This window comes from Rutidosis leptorrhynchoides, chromosome 4, assembly GCF_046630445.1.
Source record: "Rutidosis leptorrhynchoides isolate AG116_Rl617_1_P2 chromosome 4, CSIRO_AGI_Rlap_v1, whole genome shotgun sequence".
In the NCBI taxonomy this organism is placed as follows: Eukaryota; Viridiplantae; Streptophyta; class Magnoliopsida; order Asterales; family Asteraceae; genus Rutidosis; species Rutidosis leptorrhynchoides.
This window is the reverse complement of record NC_092336.1, coordinates 218,139,619-218,166,538: the sequence shown is the minus strand read 5'-3', so window position 1 is coordinate 218,166,538 and position 26,920 is coordinate 218,139,619. Positions and strand designations below refer to the sequence as shown.

The following is a 26,920-nucleotide window of genomic DNA, read 5'->3' as shown; positions in this document are numbered from 1 at the left end:
AATCGATCGTAGTGCGTGGGTCCTAGAGCATCTGTAAATAGTATTATGGCTCGCCTATAAAAGGAAGCCTTGGTTGTCATTTGTAATTAGGTTAAGTTTGATAATAAACCTCACTGGTTTCTTTCTGTTGAGTCTTTTAGATTCTGAATAGCAGAGCCCCCGTCGTTGAGTCCTAACCGATTCTGAATTGCGACACCGTCGTTGAATCTTAACCGATTCTGAATAGCGACACCTATCCAAGCATTATATATATTCATAACCTCATTATACATTTAAGCACATAAATCCTTCATCATATCAATCGTCCATTTACTTATCCAAAAGGACATAGTTAGGCATATGTCTCAATCAAAGTTAGGCACATCAATTTACTCTTTCATGAATTCATACGTAACAATCTTATTCAACATTCAAGCAAACTACAGTCAAATCCTCACGATCTAAATTAATATAAACATAATATAATTCCACACAAAAGAACGTTGTTAAAGATCTTGGTATCTGAGCTAGCAGCACGATTCTAGAGAAGCAGTTGCACCTTCAGAATTCTTCATCAAAGACAATCAAGAAAAAACACTCAGGTATACTTACAAACTTATTCTTAAATAACAAAATGACTAAAACTCAAGAGGAAGTATCTAATGAAATAATAGAAGGTATTACCACTATTAATGATATCGAAGATGAATCTGGTTTCATGGCTGATATCATGATAAACAGAAAAGCAATAAGAAGAACAAATTTTACATTATCTGAAAAACATAACTTTAATAATAATAGAAAAATTAAAGATATTTTCTCAAGAAAAAATATTATTTATTTTGGAAAAATGATTGGAGAAGAACCTGTACCTATTGAGCAAACAAAAGGAGATATATTAATTCCTATAATCAACAGAAAACAAATAAGCGATAGAATTAAACAAATGAATGAAAAAGATAGAACTAAAATAGCTTATGTACACATATCAACCATACAAATTATATTCAAAAGTACCTTCATGGGATGTAATACACCTATTGAATTAGAATTAAGAGACGATAGAATAATTGATAAACATGAAAGTATAATAGCAAAAGGAAAAAGAAATTTAGCTGAAGGAAAAATTAAGTTCGATGTAAACATTCAATTAGGTTTAAGTCTGAAAGATAAAGATCTAAATAAAAGCATTACAATAAGATATGAATTATTAAGAAGAAATTTTATGTATAAAGGAAATCACCCTTTTACGGTTACATATCAAATTAATTATGCATTAACAAATTCTCATCACAGTATTACTTTTAAAACTGATGATAGAATATATATAGATAAACTTTTTGAACCTCTATTAAGCCTAGAAACACCAAAAGTATTTACTAGCCAAAGATATATCGAAAAAGGGAAATCAACTTTAGAATTACCATCTGTTTGGATACCACATATAGAAAAACCAATTTCCATTACAACAGGTGAAACATCTAGTGAAAGTAATGAAATAAAAGATTTAAAACAAATGATACGAACTCTAAGTCAACGAATTTAATGAATAAACTTGGTAGTATAGTTTTTAGTAAATTCAGAAACATAACTCCTAAAATAATATATAGTGAAACAATAGAATTAGAATTAAAGTTATGAGTTCTAGAGTACAAATTAAGTGTTCTAAATTAAATACTTTTTGGAAAGAATTTTTGGATAGAAGATGGGAAGCTATTAAAAGGCATTATGAAACTATAGAACAACTTAAGAAAGAATTAAACGAATTAGAAGCCGGATTAGAAAAAGAAAAGCTATATCCTAAGGAAGCATGTAAGCATATTAATTGGATAGTAATTTTTAATAAAGAAATTAAGAGAAAAAAGTACTTGATTCATAAAAATTATTTGAGTATTAAAAATAATTTCAAAACTATAAAATATCATTCTAAAAATCTTACGATTTGTTAAAAAACTCATGGATTTATCAAATATTAAAATTGGAAAAGAAGGAATCACATCCAACAAACCATTTATACCATTTAATCAAACACTTTTCGAAATACCAAAAAATTTACCCGATGAATCAATTTACAAGATTGATGTAGAAAATATTTCAGAAAAACCTATAGGAGAAAAAGTAGAAATATTAAACTCCACATTAAATAATATTATAGAAATTCTAAGTTTTCTAGCGTTAAGACAACTTCCAGAAATAAAAGAAACAATTTTAGAAAATATAAACAAAATAAAAATAGTAAAACAAGACACTAATCATGAACATGCCAGCACAAGTGCTATAAAATATGAAGATACAGAAGAATTTTATGCAGATCAAGAAGAATCGAGTTCAAGAAAAAGGCATAAAATAGTACCACCTCTTCGCATAACATAATAAAAAAAAGTTTTACCATGGATTCTAAAATTCAAATGAATAATTTTTTCAAATAAACTTTGGAAGAATCTTATAAATGAAAGCTGGGAAATAATTTCGCAATCAACTAAAAATATTGAAGAATATGAAAAATATCTTGAAAAAGAAAAAGATATTGAAGGCATAGAACTTTTATCATCTATTATTAGCATACACAAACAATTAGTAAACAGCTCTAAAAAATATTAAAGAAATTTCAGCAAAGCTAGTAATCTGTTAAGCATACATTGCTTTGGGCAAACATTCTATGCAAAATCTATCTTCAAGTAATATTCATTATGAATTATAAGCTCGATGAAGGCAAGATCATATTCATGAAAACAACTCTTTTGAGTATATGAAAAGCAAACAACTCTTACGAGTACATGAAATAGCTTTTTAAAGTAAAAAGCACCAAAAGCATACAAAATATTTCTGCAGGTATTTCAACAATGGAAGCAGTCATCAAGCAGATTCAACACCAATTACAACAAAAAAGAGAACAGATTCAAACACAGCAACGACAACTATCAATTTTTCAGAGGGAGGAGGAGGAATTACTAGAAACCTTAAACATTTTAACCCAACAAAAAACAGTCAAAAAAGAAACCCCAGAAAAAATCAAGGAAGAATCACCTTCATTAACAACACCCTCATCATCAACATCAACACAAACACCAAATTCACAAACACTACATAAATCAACTATCATTAACTTAGAAGAACCAGAAACACCCAAAAAACAAAGTTGGTATGAAATGACTGAAGAAGAAGAATAATCTCAACAAACATCGTATCCAGAAGAACCAAAGAAAAAATGGTATGTCATATTTGACGGACCATCCAAAGGAATATACAACAACTGGGCAACATCAAATCAGTTTATATTAGGCAGAAGCGTAACGCATAAAAGTTACAAAACTCTAGAAGCAGCAAAGGTAGCATTCAACGAAGCATATAAAACAATAGCAACTCAACCAGCCAATGAAGCAAAACGTTCAGGATCAGGAATGGTTAATCTTAACCATTATCTTTATGGTCAAACAGCAAGTCTAAATGCCATGAATAGGATGAAAAGTATTCTCTCTACAACAGAAAAAGAAGATAAGAAGAAACCATCCACACACAGTTTTCAAAGGTTATGGGATAACCTTGTTAATTACAACGAAAATTACGCAACAATTATGTTCTATCCCAAAAATAGGAAAACTGGCCCTAAAGCAGTTTTCTTACCAGAAGCATCACCATTAACAATATCAGAATATTTCGTCCATGGATTAATTGATACCTTATATATCGATGGAAGAACAATTCATGAAATCAAGGAACTCCCTCAAAGAATGCAAGAAGCAATAACTAGATACAGAGACAATTTTGCAAAAGAAAGAGAAATATTTCTCAGAATGCATTCAAGCTACCCAATATTTAACGAAGACCAACAGTTACTTGTCCCATCATTTACAATAGCATATCTCGGAGTAAGCAATGGTAATTATCCAACAAGAGACGAAGCATTAAAAATAATTCCAACAATCGATCATCTGGTGTCATCATTAGCAGGAGTCTATTTCGGATCCTCAAAAATAGGAAATGGCCAAGAACAGCAAGAAAATGTGAGAATCAATTACGTTCACAAAAATGTCTTAATCTACTCAAGCACTATTGAAAAAATTGATGAAAAAGGTCTCAATCTAATCAACAATTTTGAAGAACCCTTTGAAGCATTCACAGGACAACTTTCTGCTCTTCCAGAAGATATAAAAAGGCGTTTATGTAAACAGATATCCAGGGCACCAAGGTACAGTTGCGAATACTGTCAAGAAAAAGACACATTCCTAGCATCATAATCTCCAACATTTGTCTTTTTCAGCGTGGGAGGGATGTAGACTAAAAGATAACAACGAATATATAAGTAGACCCCAGTGGACCTCATCAATAATGTAACATTATGTAACGTGTCCTTGGTTAGTGGTTGTCTAAAGTTGGTGCTTATGGATCTCATGCAACATTAAGGATAATACTTGACAAAAATGCTAGCATGTTCCCTCTAATAAATGGGCATTTGTCTTACTTATTAATGAGTCACTAGTTACTTATAATTGGGCAAATTAAATAGTCCACTAACTAGTGTAGGGTGTTCTAAAGTCCAACAAGGTAGAAAGTCCAACAAGACTAACTTGTAAGCATAAGTAAATTACTAAGCGTAATTAAGCATCCAAAAACCCAAGTAATTGTTATTATAAAATAACAATTAATATTTCGTAGTCATAATATTCCGATTACGACAAAAGTTAAACGTGTACGCTGTACGCAATTTGTTCGAAACGTCAAGTGACACTAACGGTCATAAAGGCATCCGGTGATCAAGTTAAGTATCCTATGTACTTAAAGGCACGTTTTAACATATAAATGAAAGTAATCCACGTGTAGTAAGATTCCAGAGTATAAAATAGCACAGTACGCACAAATACGCAGTTTCGCGAAAGCACAAAGCATAAAAACAAGTCGAAAAAGCCATTTATTACTTTGGTACGTCGGGTAATATCTCCAACTTCTATCAAACCTTAGATTGGGGTGTAACTCCTCTTCATGAATTCTAGAGCGTTCTATTACATGGTGAACGGGAAATACTACGTAGGCAATAAAAAATTGTGGTTCTGGTTCATAGTATGACACGTGTTGATCATAATGTTGTTGTTGTTCAGGTTGTGGTTTTGGTTGCATCTCTGGCTGTGGTTCTTGCTCAGCTTGTCCAGACGATGATACACCGTCAGTCTCTGTATCTCTCTGTAAAACACATTAAACACAAAATTTTGTGCATCCAAATATGCATTAGTGTTAGCAAAATAACAAATTAAAATAATTACAATAACATGTTTAATCCATATTAAATTTATACTTATTTTCATATTTTTTATCAATTCTACAATTTTTCAAATAAGCATATATGAAAAGGTATACAAAGTTAATAAGCATTCAACTCAAATAACATGTTAAAATAACCATTACTGGCAATTAAACAAGTTTCAAATAGCATTTATATCAAAATAATCAAGTTCATAAATTTTAGACTTAAAAAGTCCACTTTGATGCTCAAAAATCATGTTTAGGATCAAAGTTTGGATCATTTAACTACCTAAACATGTTACACTACTTAATTTAGCACTAATTCATAACAAAAATCGGCCATAACCTGTTTATATCAAAAAGCCCCAAATTGCTCAAGAACACAAACCCTAGATTTCTAAAAATTTTGAAGTTTAAGGCTTCAAATCATGTTAAATAGCATCAATCTAGGTTATACAAGCATAATATACTAACAATTTAACTCTAATTACACTAGAAATTATCAAAATTAAATTAGGTAAAAATTACTCAAGAACACAAAAAAAAAACGAATTTAAGAGTGTTTTAGGGGTGAAATCGTTACCCTCATTGAAAAAGTTCTTGCAAAGTATCTCCTCATTGTGATTTTAGTGAAGATTTGGTGAAATTTGGTGAAAAATTAATGAATTTAGGGGTGTTTGTGTGTGTTTGCTCGTGATATGTGTGTGTGTTTTGTGTGAGAAAGAAGCAGCTCGCTGGACTTTGTATTCTGTCCAATTTTTGTGGTCCATGCGACCGCATGGTTTTACAAGGCAAACCCCATGCGATCGCATGAGGTGTAATTCTTCTTCTTCTTCTTTTTTTTTTATAAAAAAACTTTTATCTTGTAAAACACTTAATTAATTTAATTTTAAAAATTTGTTTCTTTTTAGAATGAGGGCGTTTCGGTACGTTGACCTAGTTCGTTCCTCGACAAAATTTTAAAAATTTATCATTTCAAAGCGATTGTTTTAAAAGCAAAGATTTTTGGATTTTTTAAATGTTTTTGGCATACTTTAAATCAATAAGATTAAAAATAATGATAATAAAACTTCTCGTCCCGCCCTCGGGTAAAGCAATTTCGATTCAACGACCTAGTTTTCAACTTACGACGAATTTTAAATATCAAAATTTTTTAACTTAATGAAATAAAGTAAATTTTTGTTTTTAAATTCACTCCAAACTTAAATTTAAAATGCATAAAATAAAATTTCATTAAAATACTAATATTTTTACAATCTTAGATTTGAAAATATAGTTATATATTAAAAAAAAAATTTAAACAAGATAAAAATAAAAATAAAAATCTTTTTGGTCTTTTATCCCACTTTAATCAATTAAATATTAACAAAAATATACGTCCCTCTTTTTGGGTAAAGTAATTTCGGCTATATTACCTAGTTTTACTCCTGACGAATTTTTGAAATATTTTGGATTGATTGATTACAGATATTTATACCTTATGAATAAACGGTAAATTTCGCAGTGATGTAATAAATTTTTATATGATATCAATAATTTCGGTTTCGCATACCTAATTTTATTGAATATCAATTTAATACTTTATAGCGAACGATTCAACGTTTATTATCAAAAGGTTAAAAGCAATAAAATAAAAATAAAACTGTACATACTTACCTGTGAGATAGAATTCTCAGAGACCTGCTTTAGCCGACTCATAGGAGAGTCGTGTGATTTGGTTTCCATAGCTACATAAGCGTAACCTCGATTCTTTAATAACTTTTCTTCTAAACATATGAACGGTCCTTCTCTGCATAGAGTAACAAATTCGGTATTTGAATATGTTTGATTGTTCGAACATTTACCTTCGTGTGACCATTTTCCGCATTTACGACATCTTTCAAGGTGTCGTTCTTTTCTTTTTGTTGCGGATTTTGATTTTCCTTTACCAAAATGTATCTTATGATGATCTTTCCTGAGTTCTTTCCTTTTTGCCTCTTATGAATGATACCAGTTCGCTCGGGAAGATGTTATTATTACGTTTAGTAATCATAGCGTGTAGTAGTAGACCATGGTTCAGATCAAAGGAATTCTTCATCTCGTAAAACCTAAAAGAAATAAAAATTCAGAATGGAGCTAGAAGACTAGTTCTTTAGGGTCTGCTAGGGAAAGACCATGCGGATTCCATTTTTGAAAACTACACGAAAACAGAATATCTAACTCCAACAGAAATTCATATTACCCTTAAAAGATTCGAATCTTCCCACACTTAGTTAGCTGTGATATCGAAATTGTGATTAACTTCATCTTCAACTTCCATTGGATTATCTATGTAATGTTTAACTCTGTGACCATTAACCTTAAATTCAATCCCATTCGAATTTATTAACTCTACTGTTCCGTATGGGAAAACTCTTTTGACTATGAATGGTCCAGACCATCTTGATTTCAATTTTTCAGGAAATAGCTTGAATCGTGAATTGAAAAGAAGAACTCTGTCTCATTCCTTAAATTATTTTGAACTTCTGATTCTTTTATCATGCCATTTCTTCGTTCTTTCCTTATAGATTAACGAATTTTTGTATGCTTCACGTCTTAATTCTTCTAATTCGTTTAGTTAACTTAACCCTAGACTTGTCTTCAAAGCCCAAAATGCTTTGTGCTCAATTTCTACTGGAAGGTGACATGCTTTTCCGTAAACATGTCTAAAAGTGTGGTGCCAATTGGAGTTTTGTAGGCTGTTCTAAAATCCCGGAGTGCATCCTCCAATTTCATGGACCATTCCTTTGGATTTGATCCTACGGTTTTCTCTAGAATACGTTTTAAAGCTCGGTTGGTATTTTCAACTTGTCCACTTGTTTGTGGATGATACGCGGTTGAGATTTTATGAGTTACTCTATATCTTTTGAGAACTTTCTCAAGTTGATTATTACAAAAATGAGTACCCCGATCACTTATTAAAGCTTTCGGTGTTCCAAACCTTGCAAAAAGACGTTTTAAAAAGTTGACTACAACTCGTGCATCGTTAGTTGGGAGAGCTTGTGCTTCCGCCCATTTAGATACATAATCAATGGCAACGAGAATGTAGAGATTATTATGAGATTTTGGAAATGGACCCATAAAGTCAATACCCCAAACTTCAAATATTCACATACTTGAATAACATTTTGTGGCATTTCATCACGTTGACTTATTTTTCCGGCTCTTTGACAAGCATCACAGAATTTACAAAGAAGGTGTGCGTCTTTGAAAATTGCAGGCCAATAGAATCCAGCATCGTAGACTTTTCTTGCCGTGAGTTGAGGCCCATAATGCCCTCCTGTTGGTCCTGTGTGACAATGGTTTAGGATTATACTAGCTTCATCTCCGAATACGCATCGGCGTATTATTCCATCGGGACAACTTTTGAATAAATGTGGATCTTCCCAAAAATAGTGTTTTATATCGCTAAAGAATTTCTTTCATTTTTGGTACGACAACCCTTTTTCAAGGAATCCACATACTAAGTAGTTTGCATAGTCTGCAAACCATGGAATTTCATTATAATCGATCTTCAAAAGATATTCATCAGGAAAGTTATCTTGTATAGCCGATTCATTTAGAACTTCTAATTCGAGATTTTCAAGACGAGAAAGATGATCAGCGGCGAGATTTTCTGCTCCCTTTTTGTCTCGGATTTCAATATCTAACTCTTGTAAGAGTAAGATCCAACGGATTAATCGTGGTTTGGCATCTTGTTTCGAAAATAGGTATCTAAGAGCAGAATGGTCGGTATAGACCACCGTTTTAGCTAGAACGAGATATGAACGAAATTTGTCAAAAGCAAAGACATTAGCAAGAAGTTCTTTTTCATTAGTTGTGTAATTCGTTTGTGCTCTTTGTAACGTCTTACTAGTGTAATAAATAGGTTGAAATCATTTTTCAATCCTTTGTCCTAAAACGGCTCCCATTGCAAAATCACTTGCACCGCACATGAGTTCAAATGGTAGATTCCAATTTGGAGTTATCATGATCGGCGCATTAATGAGTTTTTCTTTAAGAATATTAAAAGATTTGATGCATTCATCCGAAAAGATGAATGGAGCATCCTTTTCTAGGAGTTTATTCATAGGAGTGGCAATTTTAGAAAAGTCTTTTATGAAATGTCGGTAAAAACCGGCATGCCCAGGAAAACTCCTAATTCCTCTAACATTGGTGGGATGTGGAAGTTTAGCAATTACATCTACTTTAGCTCTGTCTACTTCAATTCCTTCATTTGAAATTTTATGACCAAGAACGATGCCTTCTTTAACCATGAAATGGCATTTTTCCCAATTAAGTACTAGATTTGATTATTCGCATCTAATAAGCATTCGTTCAAGATTAACTAGACATGTTTCAAAAGTATCACCGAAGACTGAAAAGTCATCCATGAAAACTTCCATGCATTCTTCTATCATGTCGTGAAAAATCGCCATCATGCACCTTTGAAAGGTTGCAGGGGCGTTGCAAAGTCCAAATGGCATGCGTTTGTAAGAAAAAGTACCATAAGGGCACGTGAATGTGGTTTTCTCTTGGTCCTCGGGTGCGATTGGAATTTGAAAGTATCCGGAGAAACCGTCAAGAAAACAATAGTAACTATTCCCGGCTAACCTTTTCAACATTTGATCAATGAAAGGTAAGGGAAAGTGATCTTTTCTGGTGGCGTCATTTAATTTTCTATAATCAATACAAACACGCCATCCTGTTACAGTCCTAGTAGGAATAAGCTCATCTTTTTCATTTGTGATGACAGTCATGCCACCCTTCTTAGGTAAGCATTGAACTGGTCTTACCCATGGACTATCAGAGATTGGATAAATTAAACCTGCATCGAGCAGTTTAATAATTTTTTCTTAACAACATCTTGCATATTAGGATTTAGTCTTCGTTGGCGTTGTACATATGTTTTATGGCCTTCTTCCATAAGGATTTTGTGTGTGCAATACGAAGGACTTATGCCTTTAATATCATGAATCTTCCATGCAATAGCTGGTTTATGAGCTTTTAGCACAGAAATGAGTTGAGATTTTTCATTTTCAGTAAGAGAAGACGATATTATTACAGGTAATTCAGATTCACCATGTAAATAAGCGTATTTCAAATGGGTTGGAAGTGGCTTTAACTCTAATGTCGATGGTTCTTCTATCGATGATTTGTATCGATATCTGTCTTCCTCTTTTAGCATTTGAAGTTCTTCTGTTGTTGGTTCATATTCATTAGCCATGAGTGCGGCTAACATTTCAGCTTCATCAATTGGTTCAGTTCCTTCTCCTAAAGAACATTATCCTGTTCCTTGTAATTCTGAAAATTCTTGTAACAATTCTGCATGTGAATCTATAATTTGAATGTAATAACATGTATCATCTACATATTGCGGTTGTTGCATGACTCTATCAACAGAAAATGTAACACTCTCGTCCTCTATACTTACGGTTAGTTTCTTACCAAACACGTCTATTATTGCTTTAGCCGTGTTTAAGAATGGTCTTCCTAATATAAGAGGAACTCGAGAATCTTCTTTCATGTCCAGAATAACAAAATCTACTGAAAATACTAAAGTACCAACTTTAACTAGCATGTTCTCCATTATCCCTCTAGGATATTTTACTGATCGATCTGCTAGTTGTATACTTATTCGTGTTGGTTTCAATTCTCCGAGGTCTAGTTTAGCGTATAATGAATATGGCATTAAATTTATACTAGCACCTAAGTCTGCCAATGCTTCTATTGAACTAAGACTACCCAGAAAACATGGAATTTTGAAACTTCCTGGATCAGAGAGTTTTTCTGGTAGTTTATTCAACAGTACTGCAGAACAATTAGCATTCATTGTAACAGCCGAGAGTTCTTCCATTTTCTTTCTATTTGTGATTAGATCTTTCAGAAATTTAGCATATCTAGGCATTTCTGAAATCACATCAATGAAAGGAAGGTTGACATTTATTTGTTTAAACATATCCAAGTATTTGGATTGATCGGCTTCAAGTCTTTCTTTTCTCATTTAACTCGGGTAAGGAAGTGGTGGTTGGTATGGTTTAACATAAGGTTTAGCCTTAACTGTGTTATCTTCATTAACCTTTTCAACTACCGGTTCTGTTTTCTTATCTTGCTCAGGCTGTGGTGCATGTGTAGTAGGAATAGAGTCATCAGAAATTACAGGCATTTCAGGTAGTTTAAGTGTAATACCACTTCTCGTGGTAATGGCTTTAGCTGTTTTATTCCGGGGGTTAGTATTTGTATCACTAGGTAGACTTCCCGGTTTTCTTTCACCTATCAACCTTGCTCGGTTGCTTACTTCTTGTTCCATATTTTGAATAGAAGCTTGTTGATTTCTAAATGCTTGAGCATTTTGTTCATTCGTTTATTTCTGAGATGTGAAAAATTGCGTTTGAGATTCAACTAGCTTCGACATCATATCTTCTAAATTTGGCTTTTTATCATCTGTTTGTGGTGGTTTATTTGGAAAAATAGGTCTTTGCTGGTTGTAAGTATTGTTGGATAGTTGTTGATTGCTAGGACCTTGTTGGTTGTTGTATGGAACATTTCGGTTATAATTCTGATTTTGATTGTAGTTTGGTCTTGGCGGTTGATAATTATTCTGATAATTATTTCCAGGCCTTTGGTTCATTTATGAAACATTCTCTCGTTGTTCCATTGTTTGTTCAATACTGAGACAATCTTTTGTCAAATGTGGTCCTCCACACTGCTCACAACTAATTCGTATTGCGTGAATATCCTTAGTCATCTTTCCATTCGTGTCTCGAAAGCATCTAACTTTGCGGAAATGGAATCAAAGTCATGGCTAGAATCGACTCTAGCCGCTTTAGATGATCTAACGATATCTTTTTCTTGGTGCCACTCATGTGAGTGGGAAGCAGTGTTATCAATAATTTTGTAAGCTTCAGTTGCGGTTTTCTTCATAATGGAACCAACAGCTGCTATATCGATGTCTTTTCGTGTAGTAATATCGCATCCTTGGTAGAATATTTGTACTATTTGATAAGTGTCTAAACCATGTTGAGGACATCCTCTCAACAACTTTCCAAATCTTGTCCCGCCTCATATAGAGTTTCATTTGGCTTTTGCGTGAACGTAACAATTTCTCCTTGAAGTCTCACGGCTTTAGATGCCAGAAAGAATTATTTAAGAAAATTTTCAACTAAGACATCCCATGTATCAATCGCCCCTTCAGGTAACGATTCTAACCAATATTTGGCTTCTCCCTTTAAAGTCCAGGGAAATAACATGAGATAGATCTGTTCATCCTCAACTTCTCTGATTTTGAATAGAGTACAGATCCTATTAAAGGTACGAAGATGTTCGTTTGGATCTTCCTTTGGCGCACAACAAAATTGGCATTGATTAGTTACCATGTGTAGGATTTGTATTTTGATTTCATAATCTGGCGCATTAATGTCTAGTTGAGTAATGACATGACCTTGGCCAGTGCGTTTAGCCCTCATTCGGCCTTCCATACTTAGAGGTTCCAGATTTTTCATGATTGAATTTGTTGAATCTGAATCACTAGAGGATTCTGACTTAATGGTTTCTTCCTCGACAATCTCTGGATGAGTGATTTGTGGTTCAGGAGGAATGATTAGTGCTTCAGGATCTCTGAATTGTCCCTGAATATCCTCCGGGTTCTCAATTGTGAGGTCGGGTTCAAAAAATGGATTATCGAAAATTTGAATTGGAGTACTTGGTCGACTAGATGACGATCCTAAAGAAAAATCAACGGCGACAATGTTGGCTAGATGTCTTGATCGAGTTACAGGAGGTGAACGTATGAAAGGTGGTGAACGTTTTGCTCGGTGCATTCACTGAATATCCTATTAGTTATAAAGATAAAAATTATACAAGTTATCAAATTAATAGACTTTTCTGCTTTTTTCCACGTTTCGAATAGCCAATAGATGCAGCATGTAGCCAGGACCCTTTAAATCGGAAGCCCACAACTCGCCACTAACAAATCCAACTATTACTACGAACCAGAAAATTTTGGATGTCTATCAATTTAACCGCTTAAAATAATTTTTCGTCGAAATTTAAAGAAGATAAAATCTATGTCCTAAAAACTAGAGCGTCGAAATGAAAAAGAAAAGCGCGTCGAAAAATAAGAGGTCGAAAAATAAGCGTCGAAAAATAAAAGTCGAAAAATAATAATAATAAAATGCAGCGTTGAAACTTAAAAGCCTGAAAACTAAGAATTAAAACTTACATCTAAAGGTATTAAAGCTTAAAGGAATTCTATAATCAAAAGGGCAATAACTTAAAAGGCACTAAAATTTATTAAATATTAAAGCAATAAGCGACGTCGTAAAATTCTAAAGCATCTAAATCTTAATCTAAAGAAAAAGCACTTAAGGGATTTTACGGCAAAGCTTAAAAATCTAGAAATATAAATTAACTACGGCAAAATACTAAGTTTAAAACTAATTACGAACGATAAATATTACGAATTACAAATTAAACTAATAAAAATATTCAATTTATAAAAAGATACAAAAAATGATAAAATTACTTATTTTATAAAAAATATTATTTTTATATAATTATTTTATAAAAGTACTAATTTATAAATTATTAAAACTAATTAAAACTTAAAAATACAAAATTAAATAAACTAAAACTAATTATTAAATAACTAAACCCTAATTAGGTAATTAATTAATTAATAATAATAATAATAGTAACCCTAATTCTGTCGTACTAGGTTGTGGGCGTGTCAGAAGGTACCATGCGGTCGCATGGGTTTACCCTTGCCTGCTCATGCGATCGCATGACAGTGCATGCTCAGATCCTTTGCAGTTTCAATCGGTGCAGGTTCAGAGTTTTTAATTATTATTTTTTTTACTTTTTACTTTGATTTTTTTATTTTCTTATTAATATAAGTTTTATTTATAAACTTTATATTTTTTAAAAACTAAAAAAAATACTTTTATACTTTTTATATAAAAAATATATTTTCTTTTTATTTAAACACTTAAATAGGTAGAAATATATATATTTTTTATATTTTTGTATTTTTATGTTTAAAACTTTTTATATTTTTACAAAAATAGATTAAATATATTTTTTATAGCGTTTCGCTTTCGGCGTTGTTGAGTTCCCCGGCAGCGGCGCCAAAAATACTTGATGTTATGCGAGGTGTAGTACGAAATAGTTATATTTTTATTGCGAAATACTATTAAATATGCTACAATTTTACACAAGTTATTTATTTATTTATAGAATGGGATATACCTAAACTTTGCTACAACACTTATAGCCAGTGTACCTAATCGTAGAGTAGTGTAGTTTTTAGTAAGTCCGGTTCGTTCCAAAGGGATACAACTAAATTTAACGCTATATTTATTTGAAACTATATTTGTATATATATATATATATATATATATATATATATATATATATATATATATATATATATATATATATATATATATATATATATATATATAAGTAGTATTATTATTATTATTATTATAAAAGGAGGTTCTTTACCGTTTAATGACCGGTTTGTCGATTTTATGTCTTAAGTCGCAATTAAAACCTAATGTAAAATATTAAATATACAAATGACTTAATTTAAAGCGTAAAGTAAATAACGATAATAAAAGTGCGATAATTTAAAGTGCGATAAATAAAATGACGATAAATAAAATTACGATAATTAAAAGTACAATAATTAAAGGTGCGATGAGATATAAAATAAAGGAATTATGCTTATTTAAACTTCCGTAATCATGATGTTTGACGTGTTGATTTTAATTTATTACCATGGGTTAATTGTCCTCTGTCCTGGATTATTCGATATGTCCATCTGGTTTTTGTCCATAACAGTCCATTAGTCATAAATATAAAGTGCGAGTGTCCTCGTCAAATTATCCTTATACCCGAAGTCAAATATTCCAACTAATTGGGGACTTAAACTGTAATAAGGTTTTAATACATTGTTAATGAGTACACCAGGTTATCGACTGTGTGCAATCCAAGGTTTTAATACTTTATTAACAATTACACCAAGTGTCCTTGTATGTAATCCACCCCTGTTTTAATGAGTCCATTGACTATTAATCCATCCCCGTGTCCGGTTAAATGAACGATTATTAGTATTTATAAATATCCCGCCCATCGTGTCCGATCGAGTGTATGTGGTTATTTATAATTACCTCAAATTGTAAATCTCCATATTAAATTAACGAACTATCATTCAATTAAACAAATATAAAGCCCATTAATAGCCCATAGTCCAATTTCCACAAGTGTCAATCTTTTGTCCAAACCCCAATAACCCCGTCTTTAATATTTAGTTTAACATCATGATTACTTCGGCTTAAATAAGCATAATAATAACTTAGCTACGAGACATTAATTTAAAAAGGTTGAACATAACTTACAATGAGTATTAATCGCGTAGTGTTACACGGACAGAATTTCGACTTACAAACTTAAAACATTCGCCACTATAACCTTATTATTATTAACTTAAAATTAAAATTAAAATTAAAATTATAAATATAAATATATTGAGAGAGTGAGATTGAAGTATGATGAAGGTGTGTATTACTCGGCAGAAAACGTTCCAATTTATAGGACTTGGGCTGCTACAGTACTCCATGCGATTGCATGGATTTTGGCCTTCCTGGCCATGCGGTCGCATGGCCCCCTTTTACAGCTCAGGTACTTTTGTTTTTTATTTACCGACGGTTTTTAATATAAATATAATATATAAATAATTTATAGAATTATTTATATATTATATTATATTCGTGTGCATAGTTGACTTGTAACTTTAGCTCCGTTGCGTCGCGCGTTGATAGTTGGTTCATGTCCCGGTTCTGAATTTTCGAACGTCCTCGCGTACTATTTAATATCTTGTACTTTGCGTTTTTTGTACTCTTGTAATTTTAAGACGTTTCTCATCAATAAATTGAACCACTTGGATTGTACTATGTACTTTTTAGCTTTTTGGTCGTTTGCGTCTTCAAATCGTCGAATCTGTCTTTTGTCTTCACCTTTTATTATTTAAACGAATATCACTTGTAAATAGAACAATTGCAACTAAAAGCTTGTCTTTCTTGAAGGATAATGTTATGAAATATATGTTCGTTTTTAGCATTATCAGCTGCCTTCCATCCGAATATCAACGCGTACTACTAATAAATAAAAAGGTAAGGATCCATGTATATACATAATTACTTCCTGCAACGCAAAACGTTACTGACAAACACTTACCGAAATAATTGCACCAGGAGCAAAAAACTGAGGCCAAAGAAAATCAAAAGGTTTGTATCATGACTTTATCTCATCATGTTAATTCCTTTTTTGTGATATTTTCGTATATGCTTATGTGTGGTTATGGGTTGCAAGCATCCACTTGTGAGATTGTCATTGGTTATGATGCTTATCATGCTTATTTGATTAATCATTGGTTTCATATATATTTTGTAATCTTCTTATTCTGCCCGTTGCAGAGCAATATTGGAGCAATTTATTTTCAGCTGCTGCATGCTCCACCGTTTATCATTAACTTCTCAAGTGACTTAAAATTTGGTTTGTCATTTGAATTTATTGAAGGTGTTTATTGATCTATATTTGCTATAATGTGCTATTTAACGATATCATATCGACTATCTCAGTTATATACAATCATTGTTTTATATTGCTGGTGTCAGTTATAGTATATATATATATATATATATATATATATATATATATATATATATATATATATATATATATATATATATATATATATTGACTTTCATGCTTTCTATATACTATTGCTGAATTGCTGCTGCTTTTGTTGTTGTCATAGTTACATATTTTTTTCTCATTCACTTTGTTCAACTTCAGCTCTTTTGTTTTGTCTTCTTACTATGCAGTCTGCAAAATGAAGGTTTGCTTTTCTGTTTGGGTCTGCTTTGTACATCCTGACCCAGTTGGCTTACTTATGTGGTTTCAATATTTTCGATTCTCTCTTATAGCATAGAGTCGTCGAGTACTGTAATGTATGTGATCAACCATGATGTAAATTATTTGGCCATCTATAAAGCTTTCTTCCTCTCATTGTTTTCGTTTATATAAAGAGTTAATTTCTGTTGTTGTTTGTCGTATTTTCACATGGCGAATACTTTTATTTCTAATAGTAGGAAGTCTTGCGAGAATATGATGGATTAGGTGAATGTTATCAGGTGCATGCTTTGTCAGGTGAATTAATTTGGGTGAAATGGAATTCTTTAAACGGTTAGTCATCTTCCCAGCGTGCTGATTATATATCCATACAGTTGCCGATTTGTATCATCTTTCGGTGTTGAAATGATTTATGTGCTGTATCAACCTAACTTTCATTAAATCCATATGTTTTTTTAAAGAAAGTAACCAGTAAAAGACATTTGAGAAGAAGTATGGAGGCAAGATTTGCAGGAAACAGAGACACAAACAAGGATTATATCAATATATGCTTTCGTAAAGTTATTGAAAGTTTTCATGCTTATTAATAAGATTTATTAACCTCTTGATTCTTATCTACAATGTGTTTTATGTATCCAAATGATCAAATCACTAAAGGTGCTTCTATATGTGCAGGTTATATGCCAAAAAATAAAGCCATACCAGGAACAAAAATAAAGTGCATACTAAAGATCCTTTTTTATTGGTTCAGACTTTGAGCTTTTGTGCAGTACTATAGTACCCGTATCATATTGGCGTTCCTTCAGATTTGAACTATTTTTTAGCGATATTGTATTATAATCTAAGTAATATAATATTTGTTTTATTAATCAGTAGAATTTTCTCTATAACTTGAAAGCCATCGTTATTGATCGTGAGAATTATGATAGGTGAGTGAAATTTACTTCTTTCAAATGTAACACTTAAATAACTAAAATATAATATAGATTCTTAGTGTAACTTAACTCTATAACCAATACTTATGAATCTATGATGTTAAATTTTCAGCCGTATACCTAGTGTGTTTGTCTTTTGATGGTTAGACATTAAACTTGTAGTACTTAGGTTATTGATGATGTAAATTGTGGTAAACGATTTTCGATGTATATGCCACTTCTAATGAATGACTATAACCTCTGAAGGTTAATTTTGAACTGTTTAATTTTTTTCCAACCCTTATATTTGTCTAATTTTTATCAATAATATTTAGTCGCGTAGCGCGTACCTTCAATCTTGTTGGAATCAAGTGTAGAGACAATTCAAATCAATACTTAGAATGATTATCCAAGTATGCTGTTATTATTAAGGTTAATTTATCTCATTGCATTGATCAATATAACATTTTGATACCAAATCAATTCTTAATGACCCGCCCGATTTGACCCACCCACTTATTTTAAGTTGTGTTAAATGCATCAAATACCTTGAGTCTGTTTGAAGATGAATACACTGTTATGATGATAAACCTTGGAAGGTAACAACTTAATTTTTCTAGCATAGTTTGAACAAGTGGTGCATGCCTAGTGCATTTAACATCAACCATTCATCTTCAAAACTTCTTTTGACTGAACGTGCGCGCTGTAAGAAAACTTATGTGGCTGCACATAAACATTTTCTAAGGTCTCGTGCTCGAAATCACATTTTCAGAATCATGAACTCCACAGTTCGGATTCGTATAGCTACAATATGTTAACTCAATATGTTTCAAACAATTCTACATTAATTTCGACACCTGTTCTGATGTGTTACGAAAGCCAGATAAAATCATTCTAAAAGCCATTCAAAGAATCCTACAAAAAATCAAATAAAGGTTTAACGCATTATCATCAAAGGACAAACTATTTAAATTCGAAACTGGTTACAAATTTTTAAGTTTCAAAAAACTTAATAAATACCATGTAAATTAGTAACAAAAGCCATGAATAAAGTCTAGGCATTTCTACTTTGAATAGTAAGAGGTTTGACCTCCATCTCAAAGGAAGTATTTACACTGATAATGTTCTAATGAATGTGATCGTTCGAGTTAACTAATAATTAAAACACAAAAAAAAAAGTTGTTCAACTTACTTTAACTTGATTAGTTTACTAATTACAGATAAAGCCTTTACCCACCTGGTATCATTTTTGACGATTTAGCCAGGATCTGAAAAGGATAACATAAGGGTTAGTGAATTTCTACTAATTAAAGAAACGTATGTAGGTATAATTAATGAGGATCAAAGGATCTGTTGGAAGACAAACGCTCTTCACAACAATGATTAAAAACACCAACGTGTTAGTAATAAGAAAATACGTAAATAAGCTCTTACGTAAATATAATAAGGAGTATAAAACTCAATTTTATTCAAGATGCAAAAATAGATAGATAATTCATCCTTAGGACTACATATTTACGGACTATATATAGATAAAAACACAAGACTTGTTCTATACCAACTTAGGACTCGTAACCGACTTATAACTCTTACTCTATTAATATGGAAACAAGATAAGCTAACAATTAAGCGAAATAACTTAAATTTAAACTAATAAATAAATTAGATATCTTTCTTTGCCACCAAGCAATCTCGACTTCTAGCCCGATCCAAATTGTGTGACGGGTACTTGGTTCCACATCAGTCTTCCTTACCTGAAAAGAACTCGCCCTCGAATTCCAACTCAAATAAGACGATATACCCGGGTCAAAGACAAACCAATCAATGACAACTCAGTGAACAGTGCAACTCAAATAAAATGATATGCTCGGGTCAAATACAAGCACACCAATTACAAATTCATCATTGCCATTCCAAATAAGTTTGTGACAACCTCTTGCAAAATTCTTATCCTCTAAAACCCTTTGTCCTTTCTCCCCTTCTTGAAAAGAACTCGCCCTCGAGTTCTCAATGTCCGAATTAAACACGAACATATCTCCTTTATTAATCATCTTGCTTGCATCCAGGGAGTTATTCATATAAGCAATTAAAATCTTATTTCCTCCGTTATCTTTTGAAATCTCTACAACTACACCTGCATCATGGATACCTTCCGAACTCGCGGCTAAATTACCTATGGATAAATTCTCTTCTATTAAATTAGAGCCTAACGAATTTGGATCTTCTTCAACACTAACAACTATATCATTCTGCATCTCCTCCAAAATAATTTCTTTTTCTGGATACGAGGATATATTTTCTGCCTCAAGCTGATTCTCTTCAACTATTTTATTATTTTCTGCCTCAAGTTGACTCTCTTTAACAGGTTGACTCTGCTGGTAGAGTTGCGGTTGATAGTATGGATGATAATAGGGCAGTGGTGGATAGGTTAAAGGACAAAGGGTTTTAGAGGATAAGAATTTTGCAAGAGGTTGTCACAAACTTATTTGGAATGACAATGATGAATTTGTAATTGGTGTGCTTGTATTTGATGAAGATATGTGGGATAAACTATCAAAATCCAAACGTGGGCGAGACTCAACTAATTGAATGATGATAGGGTGAATCGATTGCTCTGATACCAACTAATGAGGACCAAAGGATCTGTTGAAAGACAAACGCTCTTCACAACAACGATTAAAAACACCAACGTGTTAGTAATAAGAAAATACGTAAATAAGCTCTTACGTAAATATAATGAGTATAAAACTCAATTTTATTCAAGATGCAAAAATAGATAGATAGTTCATCCTTAGGACTACATATTTACGGACTATATATAGATAAAAACACAAGACTTGTTCTATACCAACTTAGGACTCGTAACCGACTTATAACTCTTACTCTATTAATATGGAAACAAGATAAGCTAACAATTAAACGAAATAACTTAAATTTAAACTAATAAATAAATTAGATATCTTTCTTTGCCACCAAGTAATCTCGACTTCTAGCCCGATCCAAATTGTGTGACGGGTACTTGGTTCCACATCAATAATGCAGTAAACAATAGAAATAGCAATATGGGTGCTAACCAAAGTGGGTAAAGCTTCCAATATAACAGGTCACATGAACACCATGTAAAGTGGGGGCCAAAATTTGTGATAGCCAATCAAGTCAATCAAATGAAACGTATCATCAGAACAAACTTAGAATATGATAAAAGAGTTTTACCCATAATCGTCCGGTTATTCAGCAAGGTGCAGCCCTGGAATATACAGGTGTGTCCTCGCATTTTCAATATGTAACTGCAATCACTTACATGAATGGCTTAGTCACCGTTCAAGTTAAAAATTTATGAAACTAAACAAATTTTATCGATTGTTTTCGTCAATCATAAATTCATGATTAAGAACAATATTATAAACACTAACTACAATATTGTATCCAAGCTAACAATTACATTAACCAAATACCAAATGAATATTCTAAATTATGGATAATTGATAATTTATACTTACGGCATAAAGATGTGTACTATCAAATGCCCACACATTAAGCTTCTGCAAACCAACACCCGTGGTAGTCAATTTTATGTTTTTACACAAAAACCTCAAGATAGACAAAAATGAAAGAAAAAATAGCCTTCGAATAATCATTCAATCATATAAAATAATATGGATGATAATACAAAAAATTTAATTTTAACAAAAGTATCATGTTTGATTTTAACCCGAACATTACCTTATGTTCCTTGTTCATCCTTGCCAAGACCACCTTGATCCCATAACTATAAAATACATTAGTTCATAAAAAGATAAACCTAAAGCCTACAACTTAATCCTAAACTCTAAACTCTAAACACTAAACCCTAAACCCTAAACCCTAAACCTAAACTATACAACCCAATCCTAAACTCTACACACTAAACCCTAAAATTTAAACTCTAAAGCCTAAATTGTAAACCCCAAACCTAAACCTAAACCTAAACCTAAACCCTAAACTTAAATCTAAACCTAAACATTACAACCTAATCCTAAACTCTACACCCTAAACCCTAAACCCTAAACCCTAAACACTATAACTACAAATATAGCTAAAACTAAACCTAAACATTAAGCTAAACCCAAACCTAAACTCTAAACCATAAACTGTAAACCATAAACGCTAAACCCAAACCTTACAATGTAATCCTAAACCCTAAACACTAAACCCTAAACCTACAACCTAATCCTAAACTCTCCACTAAACTATAAAGCGTAAACCCTAAACCTTAAACCTACACATAAAGCAAAACCTAAACATAAACATAAAGGTAAACACAAACCTAAACTCTACACACTAAAGCCTAAACCCAAAACCATAAATCCTAAACCTAAACCCTACAACCTAATCCTAAACCCTAACACTAAACCATAAACCCTAAACGCAAACCCTACAACCTTCACACTAAACCCTAAACCGTAAACAATAAACCCTAAACCCTAAATTGTAAACCCTAAACCTAAACCATAACCATAAACCCTAAGCCCTAAAATCTAAACCCCAGAATCTAAACCCTAAACCCTAACATAAACCCTAACCTAAACCCTAAAATCTAAACCCTAAACTCTAACCTAAACCCTAAATTTAAACCTAAAACCCTAAACCTAAACTTAAATCCTAAACGTACACATAAAGCAAAACCTAAACCTAAACATAAACCTAAATCCTACAAAATAATCATAAACTCTAAACACTAAACCATACACTAAAACCTAAACCCTAAATCTTAAACTGTAAACCCTAAACCTAAATATAAACCATAAATATAATTATAAAGCTAAACACTAAACCTTAAACTCTCTTTTATAAACATTAAACTCTGAACCTTAAACCTAAACCTAAATCTTAAACCTAAACATAAACCATAAAAGCTAAACCCAAACCCTACAAACTAATCCTAAACCCCAAACAGTAAACCATAAACACTAAACCAAAAGTCCAAAACCCTACAACCTATCTTATACAACTAAATTCTAAACATTACAACCTGTTCCTAAACTCTAGACACTAAATCCTAAACCTAAATCCTAAACCTAAACCTAAATATAAACACTAAACCCTAAATCATAAACCCTAACCCTACAACCTAAAACTAAACTATGCACAAAACTATAAACCCTAAACCCTAAACCTAAACATAAAGCTAAACATAAACATAAACTTTACACACTTAACCCTAAACCCTACACCATGAATCCTAAACCTAAACCCTACAACCTATCTTAAACTCTAAACACTAAACCTTAAACCTTAAACCCTAATTGCTTTAACACAGATGTTCTACCTGAGTTTAATTGATTTGTTCAATTGAAATAAAAATGGATAATTTAAAACACCAACCCTATACCCTAATTGCTTTACAACAGATCTTCTACCCGAGTTTAATTGATTTTTTCAAATGAAATAAAAATGGACAGATTAATTAAACCTTAGATAACATACATATTTCATGAAACATTATACAGAATATATGAACCATTATTCATGGAGGCATTTTATTAAACAACAGGAATGCGTCCTAATTGCTTTACAACAGATCTTCTACCTGAGTTTAACAAAACTCCACTTTTCCAAGGTACCATTACACTCCAACACACTTATGCATACTGCAGATTATTTGGGTTAGACTTCCAGTTCTCAGCTGTGATTTGACAGCAACATATAACGCAAATATGGCGGTTGAACAGTTAAGGGGTTCCCTTGTTTTTGGATAGGCACAACACATGTAGATCCTTTATTGTAAGATATGGAATCTGCAAAATCAAGATTCACAGTTACTGAACAAGATGAACAAACTTAGACAATGCTATCAAGGTTATGCCAATACTTGTGACAATTTTGTAGTTTCAATAGTGTAAGTATGATAGAACAACCTACTTTAATTAGTAGGTGCACAAATTTAAGTGACATGAGAACCAATAAATACTAATAGATGAATACTACACCTTTTGGGAGGAGCAAATCATAGGCAACGTGTCTTCGGGTAACAGGAATTTCTTTCTTTTCACGTTCACAGTCCTCGAGCCATACTGTTCTTACCACATTGATGACACCCATAGCAGACAAGCTTCTTACTTCTTTCTTTTCACTGCATTAGTCATAACAAATAAGTGACTTATTTGTTGTATAATATTTGACAATATAGTACAATCCAAGTAAACTGATATTTAATAAAAAAAAAAAAAATATATTTACGTTCCTGAGGGAGTTCCAACAACTATGTGTGTTAGCTGTTCGTTAAGAGACATATAATGGGACCCAGCTCCTCTTCGGACCATGTTGACCAATCTACGCATCTCAGAAGCATTGAAACCAACAAGATGAATTTTGCAGTCTAACAAGTACAAATCATTGTCTTCAGATTGAGAATCTTCAGGAACACAACCATCCATGTCCATAGAACATTAGGGTGTATGTTTGGTGGTGTTGTATTCATATTCTCCTCATTAACAATGCCGGGAATATCTGAGAGTGTAGAAGCCATATTCTGCGATAACGTTGCTTCCAGGTCAGCATCTAAAAACCCGTCACTTGAAATTTCTTGGTGGGCCATAGAATGTGTAACAACATGTGATTTTCTTGATGAAATTTCTTGTTTCTTCTATAAAGAAGTTTCCTGACTATTTGTGGATGGGGCAGGGCTTCTTTTGACAAGATATGATTCCTCATTTAAGCATGCTGATACGGAAAAAATATATATGATTTTCAGAATCCGAGCTGATACATCCTAAATTCACTGTTGTAAAAGTCGGGCGATGCGTCGGTTTGGGGTCTAGCCCATCCTGACTTGCCCAAAACCGCATTAAAAGTCGTCAATGCTAAAAAATCGGGTCAAAGTCGGTCAATGCTAAAAATCGGGTCAAAGTCGGGCTGAGTCGGGTCAAAGTCAAAGTTAAGTAAAAAAAATCTATGTTTTTTAACATTAGATTTTGTGCCATATATGATATATCTATGTTTAAAATATTTATGTTTGTTATATTTTAATGTAATATATATTTGTATTTAATTAATTTATTACTAAAAGTCAATATTGGTCAACGCCCGACTCATCCCCGACCCGACTGGCTCGTTCCTCCAACGTCCCGACTGACTCGTCCCCGACTCGCAACTATTTCAACCTTATCTAAATTCATGTTAAGCCATAAATCAACTAATAACATATGCGATCAAAAATGAAACTTGAAAAAGGATCCTAGATTAAAAACTTCCTTTCACCTTCACATAAACATAATGAACTATCTTGACTAAACTAACCCAAGTTACACATTTGCTATGTAATTAAGAAAAATATTTTTTTAGACAGAAAGACCGAAATTAAACTTACATTAATTTACTACAAAAGTCAACACCAGTCAAACGTTAAAGAGAACAGGAATCCCTAACATTAAACTCATACTATAGAATTTTGAAGGTGAAAAACATCAAACTATCAGAGTTCAAGTGGGATTACAGTGAAGTATTACCTCTTCTAGCAACAGACTGATTAAACCATGCCCTAGCAACAATATGAATGTGACCCCATCTTTTGGCAACCTTGTATTTGTCACCTTCAGGAGCGTACTATTAGTTAAGGAAACATCCGTTTTTTAAGATATTAAAAGAAAAATACTTGGAACGATCGAGTATACAGTAACATTAAGCATGATTTACATTAAGATCAATGCAATATCATGTAATAAGGATATATCACACACTAAATGAGTACCCTTTTGTGTGAGTTCAGCAGAGTATTTGCCTCCATTTTGTAGGACAAGTTTTTCTTCTCCTTTCGCTCATCTGTGATAGATTAAACATGTTTTCTAGGTATTAGTAGAGAAACATGTAACAACTTATGGGTTGAAATAAAGACAGAATTTTATGATTTTCATGTTATTCAACCTAAAGGAATTTGGGTAACAATTTTTAAGAATTGTAAGTGTGTGTTGATTTTAATATTGAATAGTTTATTGCTTAATGTAGTTTCAGAAAGGTGTGGGAATGAAATTTGTGGTACGATTATGTAGACTAAAATGTTGTTGGTGAGATTACTTAGACTAGATTGTTTGTTAATATTCTCTTAGAAAAATATGTGTATGTATGGAATTTGTGGTGTGCGTATGGGTTCATTTGTGAAAGTTAATTCTAATTTAGGGTTTTATTTGAGTCGGGTTGATCCGAAATGGTTCTACTCTAATTTAGGGTTTATTCACTAACTTAGATTAATGATGCATAAGATAGTGGTTATTTGCATGTTTGTAATTTGACAAAAAGCTGTTTGAAATATGAAATTTGGGTGTCAAATCGGGTGTAGCAGCAGCTATCGTTGTTACTGTTTCTGTTTGCTGCACCACAGCTGCCACGCGGCTACTGCTGCTGCCGGCGGTGGCTGCTGCTGCTGCTGGCGCGCGATGGCTGTTAGCGGCTCGCAGTGGTTGCTGCTGGCTGCTGTTGCTGTTGTTTGTGTTGCTGCCGCTGCTACTTTCTGTTTCTGTTTTGCAGGTGCGCGCAGCCACCTGCTGCTGTTTATTGTTTCTGTTTTTCGGCAGCTACTGCTGCCGGCGTGCAGCTGCCCGCTGCCGGTCAGTGGTGGTTGCCGCCGGTTGGCGGTGGTTGCCGGTTTGCGGTGCGTGTGTCGGTTTATTTGTTTGTTTGGACCACGACCCATTTGTGTAAGTTTATTGGTTTGTATCGCCCATTTGAACTTTGACCCGTTTGAATAGAGTTTCAGATCGATCTAGTGTCAGGAGCTGCACCCGTAGCTCGCGCACCTTATCGACTAGCACCTTCCGAACTGCAAGAGTTGCAGAGTCAACTGCAGGAATCGCTAGACCGTGGATTTATCCAACCGAGTTCATCGCCTTGGGGCGCACCTG

The 26,920-nt window shown here is 32.7% G+C and overlaps 2 protein-coding genes and 1 long non-coding RNA gene across 3 annotated transcripts; 2 read left to right on the top strand and 1 right to left on the bottom strand.

The window, feature by feature from the left end:
* Positions 1-3,380: 3,380 nt before the first annotated feature.
* Positions 3,381-4,217, top strand: LOC139841418 (uncharacterized). The gene has a single exon (XM_071831636.1). It carries the CDS (start codon positions 3,381-3,383, stop codon positions 4,215-4,217), a length of 837 nt encoding a protein of 278 aa, XP_071687737.1.
* Positions 4,218-16,488: 12,271 nt separating this feature from the next.
* Positions 16,489-17,235, top strand: LOC139845075 (uncharacterized). Its single transcript, XR_011758194.1, has 3 exons — positions 16,489-16,502; positions 16,692-16,794; positions 17,103-17,235. It is a non-coding gene; the product is annotated as an uncharacterized lncRNA (long non-coding RNA).
* A 6,376-nt stretch (positions 17,236-23,611) lies between these two features.
* LOC139845541 (uncharacterized) lies at positions 23,612-25,828 on the bottom strand. Its single transcript, XM_071835796.1, has 5 exons — positions 25,774-25,828; positions 25,532-25,615; positions 24,264-24,746; positions 24,014-24,156; positions 23,612-23,821 (listed from the first exon to the last, which is right to left on the bottom strand). Exons 3-5 carry the CDS (start codon positions 24,464-24,466, stop codon positions 23,706-23,708), a joined length of 462 nt encoding a protein of 153 aa, XP_071691897.1. The 5' UTR covers positions 24,467-24,746; positions 25,532-25,615; positions 25,774-25,828; the 3' UTR covers positions 23,612-23,705.
* Positions 25,829-26,920: the final 1,092 nt, after the last annotated feature.

Coding starts and splice junctions, on each gene's coding strand:
- LOC139841418 (XM_071831636.1), top strand. CDS start 3,381: ATGGTTAATCTTAACCATTATCTTTATGGTCAAACAGCAAGTCTAAAT.
- LOC139845541 (XM_071835796.1), bottom strand. CDS start 24,466: ATGGACATGGATGGTTGTGTTCCTGAAGATTCTCAATCTGAAGACAAT. Junction 24,157..24,263: donor GTTGGAACTCCCTCAGGAAC/GTAAATATATTT, acceptor TGACTAATGCAG/TGAAAAGAAAGAAGTAAGAA. Junction 23,822..24,013: donor TGATTTGCTCCTCCCAAAAG/GTGTAGTATTCA, acceptor TTGATTTTGCAG/ATTCCATATCTTACAATAAA.